General features: G+C 41.8%; 1 protein-coding gene across 3 annotated transcripts in view; it reads left to right on the top strand.

Moving 5' to 3' along the window:
- LOC135933132 (electrogenic aspartate/glutamate antiporter SLC25A13, mitochondrial) overlaps window positions 1-21,288 on the top strand; it is a 53,219-nt gene that overhangs the window by 12,461 nt on the left and 19,470 nt on the right. For all 3 annotated transcript variants that reach the window (XM_065471064.1, XM_065471065.1, XM_065471066.1), the window contains 6 exons: window positions 2,228-2,367; window positions 6,964-7,110; window positions 9,100-9,238; window positions 14,864-14,957; window positions 16,065-16,149; window positions 18,932-19,016. In XM_065471064.1, the coding sequence (XP_065327136.1) occupies window positions 2,228-2,367; window positions 6,964-7,110; window positions 9,100-9,238; window positions 14,864-14,957; window positions 16,065-16,149; window positions 18,932-19,016 (690 nt within the window). The remainder of the gene's footprint in view (window positions 1-2,227; window positions 2,368-6,963; window positions 7,111-9,099; window positions 9,239-14,863; window positions 14,958-16,064; window positions 16,150-18,931; window positions 19,017-21,288) is intronic.

Raw genomic sequence — 21,288 nt, 5'->3', positions numbered from 1 at the left:
AACTCCTTTCTTTTATTACCTATTAAAAGCATTCATAAGTGCAGCTCGTGCCGCATTAAAGCCCTGTTTGTTTTCCCCGTGTAATAAATGTCTGTAGTCCGATTTCTGTTTTTTTTTTTTCAAAATTTCATTTCATTTTTCTGTCAGGCCATTTTTATTTTTTTTTTTTATTATTCGATAATAACCCGAGCAGTTTTGTGTTAAGTACAAGGGCGGCGCATTGCTCAGAATTTGTAGCACGTAAAAAATATAAATGCATAATTTGCTGGAAAGTCGACTTCATAAAAACTGCAACGTAACATAGCGTATAAATGCAGTTGTAGCTCCGCCAGAAAGACAAAAAAACAGAAGAAGAAGAAGAAGAAGAAAGGTGGGGAGGGAAAAAAAGACTTAAAGAGGTCTGAGTGTTGACAGGTCTATAAAAGCTGATAATATAAACGTCACACTCGGGAGCGGCCTGTCCTTTAAAGAATTAAAGGCTGTATATTTATTGCCTCATTAAAGTGTAAAGAAACACACACATACACACACACACACACAAGCTGTCTTCCTTCAGAAGGTAATGCTGGGCTGAAGTAAATATTACCTTTCTTTTCTCTCCCTCTCTCTCACTCACTCACTCTCTATTTCCCTCCCTTTCTGTAAAAAAAAAAAAAAAAAAAGAAAGAAAAAAGGAAAAAAAATAGTTTCTTTCCTCCTTTTTCCTTTCTCCACTCCTTCAGCGCAGCCTGTTTGGTAATAAGAAACAGGTCGCTCTATTGGTTTGTTTTTGTTTCTTTAGTAAGGCTGTAATTTAGGACTCATGTTCAGTGTCTCTCCACTCCACTGGCTGCAGAGGCTTAGAGGGTTCAGGCAGAGGAACATAAGTGAGAAGAAAAGCCTTTCCTTCTCAATACAGAGCCTACACAGCTCGAACAAGTTCTGCCATGTGTCATTCACCACTGATTTAGGGGAACTTAAGTCTCAATCAGAGCAGAATTGTGTTCGCGAGATTGACGTTGACATTTTGTCAGCAACAATTGCACATTTTTTATTTTATTTATTTATTTATTTTGGAGGGGGGGAAATCAAATAATTACTAATGTTAACCAGAAGTCAGGAAACACATGCTATTTGTTAAGGCTTGACTCACACGACTTTGCAGCATTCAGATTTGAGGTCTTAATTAGAGCAAACTAAAAACCTGAACAGGAAGAAACCGTGGATGGATTTTTATTTAATGGAGGCCTCATACGACGCACGGCCATTAGCCTTAAAAGTGCGGTGCGATCTGTAATTGTTAAAGGTTCGAGGAAAAGCTGGTTTGCTTTTGCTTTGCCTCGCTGGTTGCTGCATTTTGTTTAAATAGTCTCTGTTTTACAAGAAGTCAATAGGGCAGCAGAGCAAGGTTCATTTACCAAGTTTCTTTAAAAGTCGAAGGCACTTGTGCTTAAGTGCTTCCATGTTATCAAAGTTATTCTAGAGCGAGTCTCGCCTTTTGGCAGCCATACTGAAACTTGTATGGGCAGTTATTTTGAAGAAGTAGAAGAACTACTTTATTGTCATCTGGAACATGCAATAGTTAGCGCACATTAGGTTGAAATTTCTCTGTATTTACTTGACTTTTCTTTCAGTGGACACCAGGACATAACTGCATGTTTACACTCAGCAGTCAGATGTGAAAACTTTGCACAAACGTGCAGTTTTCGCAAGTTAAACTTCTACTACCATCTTTGCTGTTTCAGACGTCTCCCGTAGCTCTCAGTTTGGGATTCTTGGAGTGCCATGTCTGTTATAATGCCTCCAATATTCTGTTATGTATGAGTGAGAAACTTTGTATTTTTTAACTCCTACATTTATGTGATAGCTTTTGCAGCATTTAGGATTCCACTGGTAAAATATGAGCTGGTTAGAAAATGACATATATTCACAGATGAACCCACACACTATCAGCTTCTCCCTTATTTCCCAAGAGGTCGCCACAGTGGGTAGATCCACATATTTGTTTTGGCACAGATTTTTGGGCTCGGGACCGGCACTAGAAATACACAAAGGGGTGAATTTGTTCACCACTACTCCATGGAGTTGCTATAGTTACAGATGGACCTAATCAACAGAATATAGTTAGAAGTAACTTTGGCCTGAGCACTTGCAAAGGTTAATTAACAATATACTGTATACTATGTTAATGGAGGAAATAAATAATATTACAAATAATGTTTTATCTCATTTATTGTCTCCTCTGTAGAGGATGTGAAGCAGGTTTTTGGCCAGACCACCATCCACCAGCACATCCCCTTCAACTGGGACTCTGAGTTTATACGGCTGCACTTTGGCACCAAGAGGAACAAGCAGCTCAGCTACGGAGAGTTCACCCAGTTCCTCCTGGTAGGTTTCATGCCGAGCTCCTGCTCTCTTTGTCTGCTTGGCTGATATAAAATCACATTCTTTATATTTTGATTTCCCTTTTTTGTCTAACTGTGTTATTTCCATCAAAGAGTAGGCAATAAATCTGCACCAACTGATTTATGCACATGTACACTTTGTCTTATACTCCTGTCATCATGTAACTGTATTTTTTTGTCAATGCTTGGACACACTAACACACAGTCACATGTTTTAAGGGGTTTTTGGGTTTTTTTGCTGGTTCTATCCCTCTCCAGCACAGTCCTCCACATTGTCCAGATTAGTCGTTAATGAAACACTGAGGTTATGCTTTTGGGACATTTTCTGCATTTGTTTTCCATTAGCTGACGTGCACGTAGCATTACTCCATTCCGCCTATTCTGAAGCAGGTAGAGACACATTTCGGCCTCCATAAATAGTGTAGTACAGTTGGAATATTTCTAGTGTATTTGTGGCGTGTGAGCCATTTTCCAATATGATGTCTAGACTTAAATCGGGCCTAAGCAGGGGAGAGGTGGTGGAGCTGGTGGGAGAGAGGGAGGGCCTGAGCTGTGCCAAGTTTGCATCCACACTCACCATGTATCTGAATGAGCTTTTTATATTACACTTAACTTGGACCAGATGGCTTAAACACAGCGGGCAGCAGCAGATGGATATTGGGACATTGTTATAAGTGCATAGCAGTGTCTCTGCATAACTGCGGTTCCACGTACGGAATCTGTCCTTATCTCACACTGTCTCTACTGTACTGTATGTGTAAGCATCAGCACGCATGCCTCGTGTTTACTTCAGTGTTTGCGTATTTGCGTATGCTTGTTTTTGCCTGTGTGCGCGCGGGAGTGCAGCTGTGTGGCGTTGCGGCCAGTAGATGCTGTACTTTGCATTGACAGCATGCCCAGTTCTCTCCCAGTCACTCAGTCAGTGGTTTCCAGCTCCTCACAGCAGCAGGCTCGCAGCCAGCCGCACTCATTGCTCAACTATGAAATGCACGTTTCCTGCTCATGCTGTCTGCGTTTGATCATTTTTCATAGCTTTTGATAAATGCCTTAATAAACGACAGAAGAAAGTGAAGTTTGTGTTACTGCTTTTCTGCTGGTCTGCTGATACTTGTAAAACTCCACAGTACATATTTGAACCTCAAGGTCCCATTACCGCGTCATGTTGGTTTTTAATCATGTTTTTCATTTTTATTATAACTGTGACTTGTAGTATTAAGCCTCCAGCAATATTTGCTCACTGCGTTATTTGTATGTTGTCAGCTACGGTTATAAATAACAGGATTTCTTGACCCAAAATTCAAATCTGTGCAATTGCATCATACTTTCAGTTTGCTGTTATGCTGTTATGTTACAACACACTTATTAATAGAGAGACAGTTAAATTTAATCCCAAAGTACACTGTGCAACTATAAAAGTTCTCAAAGTTGGGAACACCAACCCGCACATCATATTGTGTATTTCTCTAATTCCCTAACATCCATTCCCACCCCCCCCCCAAAAAAATGTTCTCATCCTTTATTCCCTCCACCTCTTCCTGCCATACATGCATGTGTTTATTGTGTTTTTCTGCCATTGTAACCACGCCACTGCCAGATGCTCACAAGATGGGATTATCGGGGAAAACGTTTGCGCCGCATATTTCTCACAAGGGCTCTCTCTGGCCAATTACTGTCTTGATGGAAGCCAGAGATTCTCACCAATTACATGCATTTTTCCCGTCTCACACATGGACGCCGGCCAAGGCTCGGCTCGCACTGTCAGCATGCTGTTGTCCCTGGCAGCGGTATTGCCGATGTCCAGAGAAGTGGCACATAGTAGCTCATATTATAAATTCTGGCAAGTAAAGGGCTTGAATTACGTGAAGGGGACACCACATGTCCCACTTCTTTCCTAAGCACTCAAAAAGTGAATTGTTGGCATTACTCAGATTTTTAAAAGCCCCAATTATATGTTTGACTCGACCAAGAATCAGTGGGCAGCCCTTAACATCACTGGCACACGTTTAAATGGACCGTTGTGCTTCTTCCTCCGATAACTTTGATAACTTTACATTTTTTGGTGCAGTTTAGATGCTTGCTTGGGGAATGAGAGAGGAGCAATCCCACTCTGCTCATTTCTATTGTTTAACTTTTGAAAAAGGAATCCCAGCCATTGAAAACAAACAGAGGTGGGTTGTCATATGTTTTTATTCTTGTCCAAGGGCAATTAAAGCTACTAGGAATGCCTTGACAGTCTCTCCCTGGGTGTCTTAAGCCCCTAGCTTTATGTCTCCTGCCTCCCTCACTCCCCTCCCAAATAAAAACCACGTCCCAGAAACACTCGCACAGTTACAAGTTAAGATTTTAGGAGGCCGAGACTATAAACTTCTCCATTGCCTGCACCGCAGTTGTTTGTTGCTCTGTGTGGTTGGCGTGTGGCTTTTCAGACTGAAGAGAAATGGGATCTAATTTTTGTCTTCTTCTTCTTTCAAGTACAGATGGACACAAACGCACAGATCAGTGTTTCCTGCGATGTTAAGAGACACACAGTCATGCATGCAAAACGAAGCGCTTCTCCTGTTTGTTTGTTTTTGGGGTTTTTTTTGTTTTGTTTTGATTGTAGATATTCAGCTCCCCTCCCCCTCCCCAAATCTTTTTCTCTTCCCAGTTTATGTCTTACCAAAGTGTTTTGACCTACTCACAACCGACCAGAGAAGTGAGTCACGACACTCAGGATGCTGACACTAAAATATCTCACCTTATTTACTTTGGAAGTGTTTACATGCGTCAATCTCTCTTCATTTCCTTGCTTTCCACTCACTTATGCACTCTCCAGAGCCCCTGCTGTGCTCATAGGTGATACTGACACATGCCTGCTACATTTGCTGCTTTTTTTCTTCTTCTTCCTCCTCTTCTTCTCTTTTTTTTTTTTTTGCAAATGTAGCTCTTTTGTTGCAATGTCTATTCTTACTCCCCTCCGGTCTCCACTCAGCTTTGTGTAAATGTCACTCTTCCCCAGTCGTTTCTCTCGGGCGCCTCGATTTTAGAGTTCGATCGGTTATGCTGTCAGCGAAATATCACTCAAAAATTCAACACAACAATAAGTCATAGTCTCATAGGTTTTTGTGTTGTGGTTATACCTTTTTTAAAGAGTTCTCTTAACAACAATAACATCTGAATCAATCAGCTGAATAACGTGCGTGTTCAAGATTTAATCAGCCCCCATATGTTTTGTCCAACGTGACTTTAAAAAAAAATTGATATTCATTTATTTAAATCTTAATTTTTACTTTCTTGCTGTACAAATATTGTTAGCCAGTTCTAATACTTTAAGAAATGTAATTCAAAAATCTTTCTTAATTTTATAATATTCAAGTAAATATTAAGAAAATTAATTTGACACTTCAATTTGATTGTTTCTTTACATATATGTAGCTCTGCAGCTGAAACATGTATTTTTATTATTGGTTAATCAGCTGTCTTATTTTTTTCTTAGCAGTTATTATGCATAATATGCACAAAAAGCATGTGTTAGGATCTTGACACTGTGAACATGTTCAGCTTTATTAGAAAACTGACCAGTTTTGGTGGGATGAGACGGTAATTAACCCATACACAGTAAAGTGTTCAGCTGTGTACCATTTTTAATATATTTGATAAAAAAAAATACCTTTTGTCTATGAGTAAATAAAACTCCACTTAAAACAAGCTAAGAACTCATTTTAAGATGCTGTGGATTTTTCCTTTGGCTCTGACTAAAAACCTCTTTTTGAGCACCAAAATAACCCCTTGCATTCCCTACATATGCACTTTCGTGAGGTCTTGTAATGTGTCAGAAACCTCATGCACAAAAATACATCAGGCTCATTGTCTTTTTCTTTTTTTTGCCTTCATATGTTTTTTGACCTGAAGGCCTTCATACACCGCAGGTGAGTCAGACGCTCACCAGCTAGCTTTATCTTGCTGTTTTTTTTGGTTTTTTTTATTGGCCTGAAATCCCCGTCTTTTGCTGATAGATAGAGGAAGCATTGATGTCAGCGGTTTGTTTACAGCCTCTCTCTGTAGACTTGTGGTTGCAGGTACTGATAATGGCTGCTAATTTTCAAAGGCCTTGTGGGATCTGTCCCCACCACAGCCTGCTGTTGTCCCTCTGGACCTATTGTGCGTTTGTGTGTGTGTGCATGAAGAGAGACAAAGTGAGCAGTTGGGCGCTTAGCTGTCTTGCCCCAGTGTGTGTGTGTGTGTGTGTTTGTATGTTTCTCCCTCAAGTGGGTTTAATGTGGGTTTAGGGAGAGTGTGAAAAGCCCAAGCGACGCCTCACAGTAGGCAAGCCACTGTGCTGGGGGAGAGGAGACGAGGCTAAAGCCTGGCTAAACACTGGCACTGAGAGTAGTGATGGAGGGGGTGGGGGGCAGATGGCACTGTGGGGGCCCATGAAAGCAAATGGTGTGTCATTATGCATAAGTGTTTATGTGGATTTTTAATTTATAAAGGCAACTCAAAGAGGTGTCTGACCCACATATGTGCACAATAATATCAATTTAGTGTACGCACTAACACCTTGCCTCCCCTCCTTCCTCCTCACCTCTCCCCTCCGCAGGAGATGCAGCTGGAACACGCGCGACAGGCTTTCATCCAGCGTGACCAAGCCCACAGCGGCTCCATCTCAGCGCTGGACTTCAGGGACATCATGGTTACCATTCGGCCGCACATGCTCACACCCTTCGTAGAGGAATGCCTCGTGGCGGTGGGTTTTTCTTTTTTTCCTTTTTTTTTGGCTCTGTGGTTTTCTCATCTATTTGTTTTACTGTCGTCCACAAGAGCCACAAAGTCAGGTTGGTTAAAAATAGCAAGTCAATGCTGTCTCTTGGAAACTATCCTCAGTCATGACATGTTAAAACAATAAAAGGTTGGATGCATCAGGTGTTCCTTAGCAGCACCAATTGGAAAAATTAGGCTTTTTTTATCCACCACGATGCATTTTTTTCTCATTTGTAGATTATTCATGTATGCATATCTTTAAATAAGTCATTCTAAATGTCGTGATAAATTCCAAATGTGCAATGATGCACGCTTTGGATGCAGAAGCATGCACGGTATTGTCAGCTCATATGCACTATATGATGACTTGGTTGCTGAAGTCAGCAAGCAAGCCAAAGCAGCCTGTCATTACTGTATTCTCCGTAAAAGAGGTAAAGTCAAGATTCTTTTCTTCTATCTCACCACTTATTTCTTGTGCTTTTTTTCCTTCTCTCTTTTCTCACAGCCCCACAAACCAAACACTGTGGCTTTCTCTTTTCCTCTTCTGGCCATCTCTCATTCTTCTTCCCCTTTACCTTTTTTCCCCTGCTACGTCTCATCTGTCCCTTGCTCTCTTTCTCTCTTCCTCCCTCCTTTCCTTTTTTCTTTCCTCTCTCTCAGCCGCCCCTCTATCTCTCCCTTCCCCCCTCCCTCCCTTCCCCGTGTCTCTCTCTCTCCCTCCCAACATGTCATTAAGTCTAACCTCTCTGGCAGTGTCAAAGCCAAGCAGGAGAGCTGAATGAGGAAGATAGAGATAGATGGAGACTGGAGCTTTACAGTCCATCATCTCTGCCTGTGTGCGCGTGTGTGTGTTTGTGTGTGTGCGCCTGTGCGGGCTCTCTGTTTGTTTTGAACTCTGAGATGTTTGTCTTTTTTTGCCTCTTGTCTTTTCTTTCTGCGTGTTAGTGTTTTCGTTGCGCGCGTGTGCGTCTTGTGTCTGCGTCCATGTCTTGCCCCATTTCATAAACACCTTGTAGACTCTGTCATTTTCTCTGCTGTGTTTACCTCACCGACCAGACATCTTGGTGTGCTGTTAGTAAACTCTCATGCACGCGCGCTCCCACACGTACACACACATACGCACACATGTATCACAAAACCTCATAAACACTGCAGACACATTAAAGGCGGTATCATGGCAGAGCATAGGCAGTGAGACGGCAACCTTTAATTCACTCACCAAACATGGTAATTGATTAGCGCCTCACTCTTTTTCACCAAAATACCATTCTCCTCTCTCCACTGTGGGAAGATCCATGTCTGTACACTCACAGATATGAACAGATACAAAAGTGTCTCCCTTGTTAGAGCAGTTTCACCTAAGCCAGAGCTTCCCTCCCTTGTTGCAACCATGTTGAGCAGCAGGCGACCTCTCTGAATGCGTCTGTAAAGCAAACAGTGCCATCTAGTGAACGGAAGCTCAACATTTTCTCCTCACTTAACCCAGCACAGTCGCAGTGATCTTCTAACTCAACAGTACCCCACAGTAGTCGTACTTGAACGCATATATTTTTTTAAACATACAGCATTTAGAGCTGCTCCTCTAAGCCTCTGAGAGCCTCATTTAATAAAGATGGGATCGTGGTTCGCGTAAAAGAGGTTGTGGGCAGCCTGGAATGTCCTCTAGAGCCCGGCATCTATTTTTAATCTGTTACCTTTTTTTTTTCTATTTTCTTTTCTTTTACCACTTCCTCCATCTCATAAAGAAAGTTAATTAAACTCCCTTAGAGTGCGCATCATGTGATGGAAAAAGTAGCGGGTGAAACAAGTTTGCTTCTCCCTGTGGAGAAATGCTAGAGAGGAACGCGGCTAATTAGCCACCATGTTTTACGCCGTGTGTATTTTCATAACAGTAACATCCAGATGCACGGCTGTGTTGAAGTTTATTTTTCTTATTTGGTTGCTTGTTAAAGTACCCCTCTTCTTTCTTGCCCAGGTTGCAGGGGGTAGCACGTCTCATCAGGTCAGCTTCTCCTACTTCAACGGCTTCAACTCGCTGCTCAACAATATGGAGCTGATTAGAAAGATCTACAGCACTCTGGCTGGCCACCGCCGAGATGTGGAAGTCACCAAAGGTACCCGGGGAGAACTTCCCACTCCCCTCCCTGTATATATAACTCATACCTATTATAACTGAGATGGCAAAAAAAAACAGATTCACATTTATATAATACAGACCACAGTCACAAAACAAATGTAAGTATGCACCACATGCACAGTAATGTGCTTTCTAGATAGGTATGTCTATGTGCGTTGTACAGGGCTTGGAGACTTGTTTTTGTTTGGGTTACTTCCTTCCCAGTGGCATTTAAATGGGCACGCTGGATTCAACCCAGCACACGTACTGCATGCCCACAGTCCCTGATGGTGCCTGTCTTGTCTATTACATATCCTGGCAGTAATCTGAGGAACACAGGAAAAAACCTAATTTCATTTGAAAAACAGAGAATAAAAAGTGGGTAAAATTCTGCTCCTTGCTTTTGAGTCTGTGTTGTAACACCCTGTAGATCCAGTGCCATTTATATGCTTAATACTAACTCCACAGTCTACATTACTGTAAAGCAAATATGCAAAGCTACAGGATAATGAAAAAAGACACTTTTCTTTATTGAAAAAAAAAACATACTGTTGTATTTCTCATAACTTATTTTATATGTATCTTTCTGTCTCCATTAGTTAGTTCCTTTAAATCTCTCTCCCTTGTTTGCCCCACTTGCTGTCTCTCATTCCTTTCTTCAGTACTTGGCAGGGCGCCTAGATGGCTTTCAGTGTCTTTCTCCTTTTCGCCATCTTTTTCTTTTTGACTCCCTCTTGAGCTCTAGTTGTCTTTAAGAAACCATTCTGACCTCTCTCCACATGGCTCCAGGCCACTAACGGAGCCTTATGATGCTATCTGAAGCCTTATCAGGGGTGTGGACTGTACCCGACCCAGACCAAAAGCCCGTACACTCTACAAACTGTTCCCACCAAGGGTACACGAAGGCCTGGGCTTGGCTCGACCCAGGGTGGCCCGCAGCCAGCCAGGCCTTCACGGCCACCGCCTATCTACTCTCCACTCCCGAAGTCATTAAGGCCTCCCTGGGGACTGCGAATGCTCAGCTCCACACAAATAGCGCACACACATCTGCATGTATCAAGATTGTGTACATGTTGCAACACACGCTTCTCTAGCATTTCTCACATAACGCTCAAGCATTAAAATGCATTAACACAGCCAAGCATGCACACATGTGTAATAATCCTGATTGATTCCTTATGCGCAACAAGGCCACTGTTTTGCAGAGACACCATTACACTGCTCAACGCCTACACAAAGCTGTACGCGTATATTTGGGCGTATGCACACAGGGGACCTATATAGGAGATGCACTTTTTTGAGCTAGCAGTGCACTGCCACAGAACAAGTCCCGACTGTGTACCTTTAGGCCCTTTCAGACATACGCTTCTTTTCATTGATGTGACGGCATCATGTTGGCTGTTTTTTAAAACCTAGCCTCTTTTTGCATGAAAGTCCAAACTTACAATCCTGCTGGTCCGGCCCGGTAACAGTTGTGTGTGATTTTTAACTTTGCACAAGAATGAGTGCATGCAGTCACATTAACACATTGGCATTCACAAGATTGAGACTGCCATCGTGTCTCTTCTGTTTTTTTGGTCAATGCCCTATGTATTTATAATGCAGGGCTAAAAAGGTTTTTTCATTAGACACCTGCTTTCTGTCTATCTCACAGTCACATGCTACCCAAACTGATGTCATAGAAGGCTCAAAGCTGCCCGTTCGGGTAAAAATGGCTGAACAGACATTTTCTGCACACAGCAAAATGTCTGAAGTGTTCTCGCTTTGGCACAAACATCTGTCCATGAACATTACAGAGTGCCTTTAGTTTCTGTAGGAGCACACTGACCTCTTCAAAGTCAGCAAGCATATTTTTACATCCCGAGTTTTTCTCTTGTCCACTTTGCTCTACAGTTTATTTATTAGATGTTGAAATCTTTATCTTTGCTACAATGACAGTCTTTGACAGATCGGATTAACAAGACTTCTAATTTTTTTACTTGGGTTAGTTTGTTGTAAGTTAATTGCGTTCATGTGGCATGAAACGGCAACGTGAGCCACTCATAAGCCATTCTTATGTCACAGAGTTACATTTAAGCACAAGGCGCAGCATCAGTAACTTCATTAATTACTTATAATTAATTATACCTGACATGTAAGTCAGGATCTAACAGCAAATCACTCTGCGTACTTGATCTCATACAGACGAAGGATCACAGAGAGTAACAGTTTATAAGCTAGTGTTTTAATTATTGTCTCATCAGTTTACTAAAGTATGTTTGGATGATGCGACTTCTGTAATTATCAGCTATTAGAATATCACTGTTAAGAATATTCCGACCTCGGTTGGCTGGGTGTCTTACACATAATATTATGTAAGTACTTTGGCTTATTGTCATGGGAGTGTTTGAATGAAGCCGTGGTAGTAAAAGTGACCTTCTGTCTAAACAGCAGAATAAATCAGTTTAACAGGCCAGTGAAGCCAGCAATGTTACATGTCCTAAGCTGAGGAGAGATGTCTGGCTCTTACCAACAATAGATCTAAAACGTAAATTGTTGCGATCAGATTTTTGACCTTTTTCGTCTGCCACCAATCAGTCCAGACTGAGATGACTCAAAAAATCTTTTGCGCAGACATCCCATTCCCTCATGGTTTGAGACCTGTTTACTATTAAACTGATTGGCATGAAATTTTATGGAAACACTCGTGGTTCAGATGAAGATAATGACTTAGGTGTTCCCCTGACTTTTCCTCAGCGCTATCATTGACATTTGCGTTTGACATTTTTGGTTTTGAGTCAAATTCACTGTGGATCGCTGTGAGTTTTCAGTGCAAACATTCATCCCTTTAAACTTTAACCACTTTGGTGATTCCATGACTTTTATTTTTCCCTCGGTGGTAACTATCAGATGTGACCACGCTGACGTGATAAACTCAGACGGTGAGCGTGACGAACAAACCTGCTTTGTGATGCTTTGTAATTTTGAAAATGTTAGCACACTGACGCTACCATTAAAAAGCAGCGTCGTGCCTATTTATGGCATCCAAGATTACCTTAGCAAGGGATAGTAGGAGTTTTTCTTTAAATATCAAGCAGTAATATAAAGTTGGTAAATGCTTTTCTAGGGTTTTCACCATCTACTTCCCAGCATTGTTCTTTTTTTCCCCCCTAAATTATTTATTCTTGTGTAACTATTCTGCCTCACATGCTTGTTGGCATTACCTGCTTTTACTCATAGATGTGTGTGTATGTGATAGAGAGAGAGAGGGAAAGAGAGAGCATGCCTCGGGGGTAAGCTGAGCCTCTGTGGGGTGAATGGCTCCAGTGTAGGACGACTTTGTCACAACCCCAGCCTGCTGCTCTTTGAATAAAGCAGGTCAAACAATGGTGACTCCTCCACTGTAAGCCTGCCTACAGTCAACCTGTTCCTTTTTCATTTAACAATAGAGCAGGTCTTAAATTACGACATGCTAAAGCTGCCTCAAAGAGGTCTTAAAGTCATAACTCTCCATGGCCGTATTTCTTTATTTTAATTTCTTCAGTGTGCTTTGACACATTGTACTCTTAACTCACAACCAACTCGCAGAGGGAAGCTGCCGTGAGTGACAGAAGTTGAAGGAAAAATCCATCATATAGAGCCATAACATTAACGCAGCCACTGACAATAACTCGGATAACTCCAACTCCTCGTCAGGGAGACGAGGGGTTCGAGGACCCACTTTATTTTCGGTGTATGTGTTCTGTAGTGACAAGAGCAACAAAGGGATAATGCACTGCAGCAAAGTCCAGTGTTTATCGTTTAACCACCCATCCATTTCAGCCTTTTATTTAAAAGAAACAACTATCAAATTCGGCTGTGAGATGTGATGTCTGTGTTGCCTTGAGTCATCCAGTCCAATCTCTTTCTGCACTGACAATATCTCTCCACTAATGTTAGTTTTTTTTTTTTTTGTATTGCATTTTTTTAATTTACCGTCATTTTGGTTAAAATATTGGTCTAACATGTGAAAGAGTTCTGGTCCGAGACTGGGAGGAGACAAAAGCCTGTGAGGGTTGCACCATGAAGGGTATTTCTGGTATAACAATCTGGTGAAAGAAGCTTTCGTTTTCTATGATATTTGTCAGCCAGAAAAATAACAAATTGCTACATTCACACTATAAACACTGTGTGACTGCTACACCACATCATTGCACTGCTAAAAGAACAAGTAGGTCGTGAGCTTATAGCTCCATGTTTCTACTGAAGATGGCATGCAGCCAGTCACATCCTGAGCAGTGGTGTGAACACAGCATTAAGGGAGAGCTGTTGTCTTAAGAGTAGGGTGGGTGAAGAATCTCTGAACTTGCTTACAAGTAAAGATATTTAGGAGAGCGAAGTGGACAGGCAGATTGGGGTGCTGTCTTCTGTGATGTTGATGTAATGTTGTACACTGAAGGTGAAAGCGGAACCGTGCCTCAAAGCTCCGCTCTTTATTTACCTGTCGATTCACATCTTAAGACTCCTCTGTGATTGTGTATTTGAACTGTTATCTCAGATGTTTAGAATTCAGTTAAATTTTATTTCTATAGAGTCAAATTACAGCAACAGTTGCTTCAAGGTGCTTTAGACTGTAAGGTAAAGATCCCACTAAAATATGAGAGAAACCCCAACAATCAAATAACCACCTATGTGTATACATCACTCTGCATCTAATCATTAGTTATTATTAATCTCTGGCTCTCTTCCACAGCAAATCTTTGTCCTGTCTTCTTCCCCTAACCCCAACCAGTCGCGGCAGATGACCGCCCCTACTCAATCCTGGTTCTGCTGAAGGTTTTTTTCTGTTAAACGAAAGCACTTCCCACTGTCGCCAAGTGCTTGCTCAAAGGAGGTCTTATGATTGTTGGGGTTTTCTCTGTTTTCTTTGTATAATTGTAGGGTCTTAAGCTTACAATCTAAACTGGCTTGAGGCAATTGTAGTTGTGATTTTGTGCTATATAAATAAAACTGAATTGAATTGAGCAACCACTTGGTGACAGTGGGAAGGAAAAACACCCTTTTAACAGGAAGAAACCTCCAGCGAACCTAGCTCAAGGAGGGGAAGCCGTCTAGCCTGATGGCTGTGGCTCAGGAGGTGGATTAGATTGTCTACTAATCAGAAAGTTGGTGGTCCAATCCCCAACTCCCCTTGTCTGCATGTTGAAGTGTCCTTCGGCAAGTTACTGAACCCAGACTTGTCCCAAATGCATCCATCGGAGTCTGAATGTTAGAAAAAACTGCTTGTTTGTGTATGTGTGTGTGTGTGTGAATGAAGCATGAGTGACTGACTAGAAAAGCGCTATATAAGTACAGTCCATTTAACGGCTGGAGGCAAAGAGGAGGGAGACGAGCAGCTCTCCCTCCCTGATTATTTACATTGAAACAAGCCAGTTGTGGGTTCAAGTTTGTGATTACAGTGCTTCCCTGTAGAGTTTGCCAGAAATGCACTACAAAAGTGACACAGTATATTTCCTGGCCAAGGGGACACCATCTTGGCTCTTGACTGTTACATGTGACCCGGACAGAGATAGGCAGAGGCTATGTATCAAGTTTTAAATACTTCTACATATATTTAAATATTTTATTAGTGAAAACATGATGGAAAATCTGCCTTTTCCTGCAGAGGAGTTTATCGTGGCAGCTCAAAGGTTCGGCCAGGTGACGCCCATGGAGGTCGACATCCTCTTTCAGCTGGCTGACCTGTCGGAGCCTCGTGGGTAAGATGAACATATGAAAAAGAACTTCTTAATATTAAAAGAAGTTGTATAGAAAGTAAAGTAAAAGTAGAAAATTACATACTTCTTAGGTGGCTGGTGTTCAAACTGAAATATTTTAGATAGACACTACTGGCTTGTGTACTTCCTTTCCTCCAGGATTCATGTTTATTTCACAAGAAAGCTGAAAATATTTGGTGATTTTGAGCTGTATTAAACCAGTATAGAAGACGCAATTGAATTAATACTTGAATTAATACTTAATACTAGCCAGGTTGCCTCTGCTGAGCTAGTCAAGTACTTGTGCAGTCTAAGACTATTCCAAACTTGCCACCCTGAAGGGAAAATTTTGCCCCGGGGTCCATACCTCAGAGAGACGAGCACTCTGTCAAACTTCTCTGCAGTGGATCAAAAGAGTCAGACATATATCCAGTGCCAGGTAATCTTCTTTCAGTCTGAACCTAAACCAAACTCCCATTTATTCTAAAGAAAAAAAAAAGAGGAGCAGTTTCAGTCCCTGTAATCCGTGGCACAAAACAACTGTATATGTCTCACATTCCCCCACTTCCTTTGCATCTGCCTCGCGGCCCGACCAGTACGCTCATAATTTCTAACCCCGGCCTGAGAAACCACCTGATTATTATTTCTGGGCAATGGGATACTTTAATAGCCCAGTAGCTCCACTCCCCTTGATTGGAGATGTGAGAGATAATAGTCCCAATATACAGACGAGATGGGGAGGGAGCGGGGAGGGGGAGGATTTGGCGTTCCCAGTTCCCTGAGCCTGGGAATTCTGTGACCGTCAAAGAGATGCAATAGAGAGACATGAAAAGATTAAATATCTTTGTTATACTTGGATGAAGTGATAAAGGAAGCATGAGTCATCACTTTCTATTGGTCGGTTATCCAACGCTGTCATGCCAAGCACAGGTCTGGATTTGTGAATGCCACAATATTTTCATCTGAAACGATGTTGTAGCGTCTTTAAACTCTGAGTAACTTCAGACTGACGGGTTTGCTTGAGCTCGGTGATACATGGGTGGATTGTTATAATCCTCTGAGAGTTACTTGAACCTTCTCACTCTCTGTCTCTTTCTCTGTCTCCACCAGACGTGTTGGTTTAGCGGACATTGAGAAGATTGCTCCGCTGGAGGAAGGCGCCCTGCCCTACAACTTGGCTGAAGTCCAGAGACAGGTAGAGAATATGAAGACTTGTTGATGTGTTTGGTTTCCTCTTCCACACTGGCAGCTCCTTTCCCTTTTGATACATTCTCTTAGGCTAAATGTGACTGCAAAGATAAAGAAGATTTACAATTTTAGGTTAATGATAGCGCCTGCATGTAAATAATCCACCAAAACAAGCATAGAAGTGAAATGCAGGAGTAACAGATCCAACTAAGTTTAGTCAGGTATAAAAATGGAAAGTTGGCCAGTACTCATCAGTCCTACTCCCTTTCAGTCGTTCCCACCAAGTTTTAAGTAATTTCCCATCATTGAATTGAACCTTAAAAGACTTTCTTCAGAGAAAACACTGCTATGCCTTCTCCCTGGCGTGCGGTTGACATCTTGAAAAACAAACACACAAAACTCAAGAAATCCATGGAAATAAAGACAAGCAGAGCCATCCTCAAGAGCTAATGAATGTCAAACATACTTCATGTTGACTATAGTAGCTGGATAATAAGAGCAATTTGTAACAAAGAAAATCAAGAAGGACGTACAGATGGATGAGCAGAAGACTGTTTTCTTTCTCCAGCTGTTTGGTCAGGGCTGTGTTGCCTGGTGGGTTCCAGCACTACAGTAGAGGCTTGGCCAGGCCATACTGGAGCAGGCTTGGGCCAAAGGGGAGAAAGCAAAGGGGCCCAGCACTGCACAGACGCCAGTCCCACCACAATGAGCCACTTTAGGCCCTTGTGGTTTGGACTCAGGGGCTGGCCCTCAGTTAACTGGAGCTCTCTCTCCTCATCTTTGCTACTTCTTTCCCCATTTCTTTTTTTTTCTTTAAATCTACTCCCTCTCTCTCTCATACATGTTTGAGTTGTTCTCTCTTTATATCCTGTTAACTTGTTTCCTCTTTCTCCTTTAAACATGCTGACAGTATTGAAACGTTTAATCATTTCTCATGAAGTAGAAGAGCAGGATATGTGAAGGGAGCATGGGTACAGTTTGACAGGCGGACGTGTTCCAGGAGAGACTCCCCCACCTCTTCCCTTCTCACTGCGCACGCGCACACACATACACACACACACACGCACAAACGCAAAGCTACAACCCTACAAAAGCAGCCACCCCCCAAACAGGGTCTAGTGGTCAGGGCTCAGGAGACCAGCCAAGGCAACAGGTACCTCAGGTGAATGGGGGAGTGTGGCTGTTACCACTCCTCTGTTCTTTGCATGGTGAAGTGATAATGATCACAAAGGTCTTTTTCAGGTGGCACTGAATACACCTTTGTGATTCAAGTTAATCTAAGGGAGTAACAGACTTTGTATCAGATATGTTAACAGATCATATGTTGATCTGATGATCATACCTTTTTATGTATACTCATATATGCATACTGTTTTGGGGTGGGTTTTTGTTATTTTTTGAGTCAAGGTAGACTTTGGAAGACATTTGGATGGGATATATAATATACAGTGTTCCCTCGTTTATCACGGGTGTTACGTTCTAAAAATAACCCACGATAGGTGAAATCCGCAAAGTAGCAAACTGTATTTTTTACAATTATTATAGATGTTTTAAGCCTGCAAAACCCCTCACTACACACTTTATGCACTTTTCTCAGACAGGCATCAACATTTTCACACGTTTCTCTTTTGTTTAAACACTCTCAAAGTTCAAACCTTCGTAGAAAACAAGTCCAGTATTATAGAATGAAACCAAAGATCAAACCCTGTTTTCAGGTCCAGAAGATGGGAATAGAGCAGCAATGTGTGTTTTTATTTCCAGGTATGGTTTTAGTGCATTGGGATCATTATCATGCTGAAAAATGAAGCCGTGCTAATTTGGGTTGCCACTGATTTTCAGTCCAGTTCTTATGTAATTTGGCATATTTAAATTAAAAAAAGGAAACAAAATATATGTTGTTACAAGCTGCTAAAGATACAATTTAAAATTGGTTCTTTGCTAAGTTATCTGTTATGTGTGGACACAGCACCGGCTCATGCCCACAGATAGGTGCCTTTTTTGTATTTGACTGATCCATAGGTCAGAGTTTAGTGGCTTAACAAACACAAAAGATTCCTCTGAAAAATGTCAGGTACAATGCCTGGACTGAAAATGAGTGAAAAAGCAGCAAATGTCCAAAGAAAAACTTCAGAGAGCCCGGAGAACTACAGCTAAAAGCACTTTAAAAATTACAAGAAAGGCCCAATGGAACCAAAATGGAACAAAATCAAGGGTGACTTTTTCTCAAGACGCAGCACTGTATATTAGCGCAGTTAATGATGCAAGTTTGAACAAAACTGCTGTTGATCTGCTGTTTTAATGAGTCCTGACATGACATCAGTTCAACAAATTATGCTTGGCAAGTAATTTTTTTGATAATCATGCTTGTAATATTATTTGTTTAAAGCTAAACATCCTCCAGTTAAAGTTTGACAAGTTTTTCGCCTTTATCATAATCTAAACAATTAATATCAAAAAAAAATGCTAAAACATTATTAGGATGAGACTTAATATCTTTATGGGATACTTTGTAATTAATGACGTTATGCTCATCCATTTCTATTTCTCCTGAGCATTATTTTATTAAATGACTGGTGTACTGTATACAATTGTAACTGTGCTAGACTGTCAGACTGATTTACTAGCGTGGGATTCTGGGTGGAAACAGGTGCGTGGCATACAGGGTTTTACAAGAATCAGGATTAAAGTGTGCTGTCCTGTCAGGTGTATGTACTGCAAGCTCTCATCTTCAGCTCCTGTCTCACTTCCTTACTAACGTCTTAATTGTCTCTTCTCCTGCGCGCGGGCAGCACTCGGGCAGCGACGGCTCCCGCCCCATCCTTATCCAGGTGGCAGAGTCGATCTACAGATTCACTCTTGGCTCAGTAGCAGGGGGTAAGAGTCACGCCCCATTGACTCCCTACATACCTTCACCCCACCACCCACCCATCCATCCATCTACCTGCTTGCCTGCCTACCTACCACCCCCCCGCCCTGTGCTGTCCTCATAAGAAAAGGGTGAGAGAGAATGGACAATGGCCCCTCTATTGCCCTTTCCTTACAAGAGCAACAGTCACTCTCCTGCTTAAAGAGAAGTGTTCCCTCTCTTCCTTGTTCTCGCTCAGTCTCTGTCTCTCTCTTTCAGTCTCCTGCACTCGCTCAGTCTAGCTCTGTCCTGTCTCATGCCTCTCTGGGTGCCATGGGAAAACCCTCTTGTGTGTTCTTTTGTACCTTTGTGAGTGATGAGAAGACAGACGTGACGGTGGGGGTGAAGGGTGGTGCCCAGGTCTTGTGTTTGGCTCTAGACACCCCACTGTTTTTCCTCCTCCCTTCCTTCATTCCTCCCTTCTCCTCCTCCTCCTTTCCCAAGGGAGACAGCTTAATAAGGAGGTATGGGTCCATCATCCCTTCTTCTTCTTTCTCGGTCTCTCTCTAATTAAGCCTGTCGCCTTGGGTCGGTTCTTTTTGTTTGTGTCCGCGTGACAGGCTGAAGACACTACAACTCACAACACATCTTTATTAACATTATTCCCAAAGACTTCCCCTTCCTCCTCCTCCTCCTCCTCCGTCTCTGCTCTTAAAGGGTCATTTCACACAAATTACCAAAACATTTTTTTTCACCTTTCTATAGTGGGATCTGACAGTGCAGGTAGTTTTTGTTTTTGTTTTTTTTAACCCCCCCAATAATGAAAATGAACAGAGTCGGTACTGAAAAAGATTTTTGTCGACTTTATTAAATTGCTAAGTGAAATATGACGTTTGATTGCGAGATTTTGAGTATTAATATAAGCCACAACTTCTTTATAAGATCACCTGTTCCACTCCTTTGTGCACAAGTTTCAGTTATGACATGACATTTATTTAAACACTATCATTAAGATTAAAACATGATATTTGTTTAGTCAAGCAAGTCTTTTCTAGTCTGTCTTTTATGAATTCGTTTATGAACTTCCCTCCAGTCTTCCAAGCTCAAGCTCACTGGTGATTGAGACAATTTCTCTTAAAAAATGTGTATGCACCACTTTTTGTATGAGGCGCTGCATGTTCTTTACTGAGATTATTTTAGAGACTGTGCTGTTAAAACAGATCACAGGTCTTTCTACTTAATAATTACTGTAGTCTCAATGAAAGCCACTGTATTTTTGTACTTGGAAACAAACTAGTCTGCGTCTGTAGTTACACTTTGTACAAGTTATTCCTCATGAGTTATATAAACATATGTTAGTCTATGTGTGTAGCACTTTATCAGTGTTTCTGTTTGATGTTGTGAAACACAGGAAAGGGTTACAGATGCTGGTTAAAGTAAGTACAGTGGGGCAAAATATTGTATTGCAACTCTTGAGACAGTTACCAATACACTAGGACCAAAAATTAAAAACATATATATTAAAAGATGCAGGTGGTCTACGCAGTGCTGCAAATGCACTCGCCGGCTACATCATTTGGGTACACCTAGCAAGTACTGCGTTGTCCCCCTTTTTGCCTTCACAACTGCCTTAATTCTTCATGGCACAGATTCAGCAAGCTGCTGCAAACATTCCTCAGAGATTTTGACATGACAGCATCACACAGTTGCTGTTCATGATGTGGATCTTCTGTTCCCCACATCGTAAAAGTGCCCTGTTGGATTGAGGTGGATGGGGAGGCCATTGATGTGGAGACAGTGAACTGTCATTGCCATGTTCAAGAAAACGGTTTGAGATGATTTGAGCTTTGTGACATGGTGTGTTATCCCGCTGGGAGCAGCCATCAGAAGATTGGTATACTGTGATCAGCAACAGAAGTCAGGTAGGTTATGGCATTTAAACCATGCCCAACTGGTATTAAAGGGGCCCAAAGTGCGCCAAGAAAATATCCCCCAGACTATTAAACCACCACCAGCACCCTGAACTATTACAACACGTCAGGATTGATCCATGGTGTCATGTTGTTTACACCAAATTCTGACCCTAACATCTAAATGCTACAGCAGAAATCGAGACTCATTAGACCCAGCAACGCTTTTCCAAACTTCTATTGTCCAACTTTGATGAGCCTGTGTGAATTCCTCTCCTTTGCTCACAGAATCGATACCTGGTGTGGTCTTCTGCTCCTGCAGTCCATCTGCTTCAAACCTGAACATGTTGTGCATTCAGAGATGCTCTTCTGCATACCTTGTTTGTTACTG

The sequence above is a fragment of the Pelmatolapia mariae genome, linkage group LG22 (genome assembly GCF_036321145.2).
Source record: "Pelmatolapia mariae isolate MD_Pm_ZW linkage group LG22, Pm_UMD_F_2, whole genome shotgun sequence".
NCBI classification, from domain to species: domain Eukaryota; kingdom Metazoa; phylum Chordata; class Actinopteri; order Cichliformes; family Cichlidae; genus Pelmatolapia; species Pelmatolapia mariae.
This window is presented reverse-complemented; position numbering and strand designations above follow the sequence as displayed.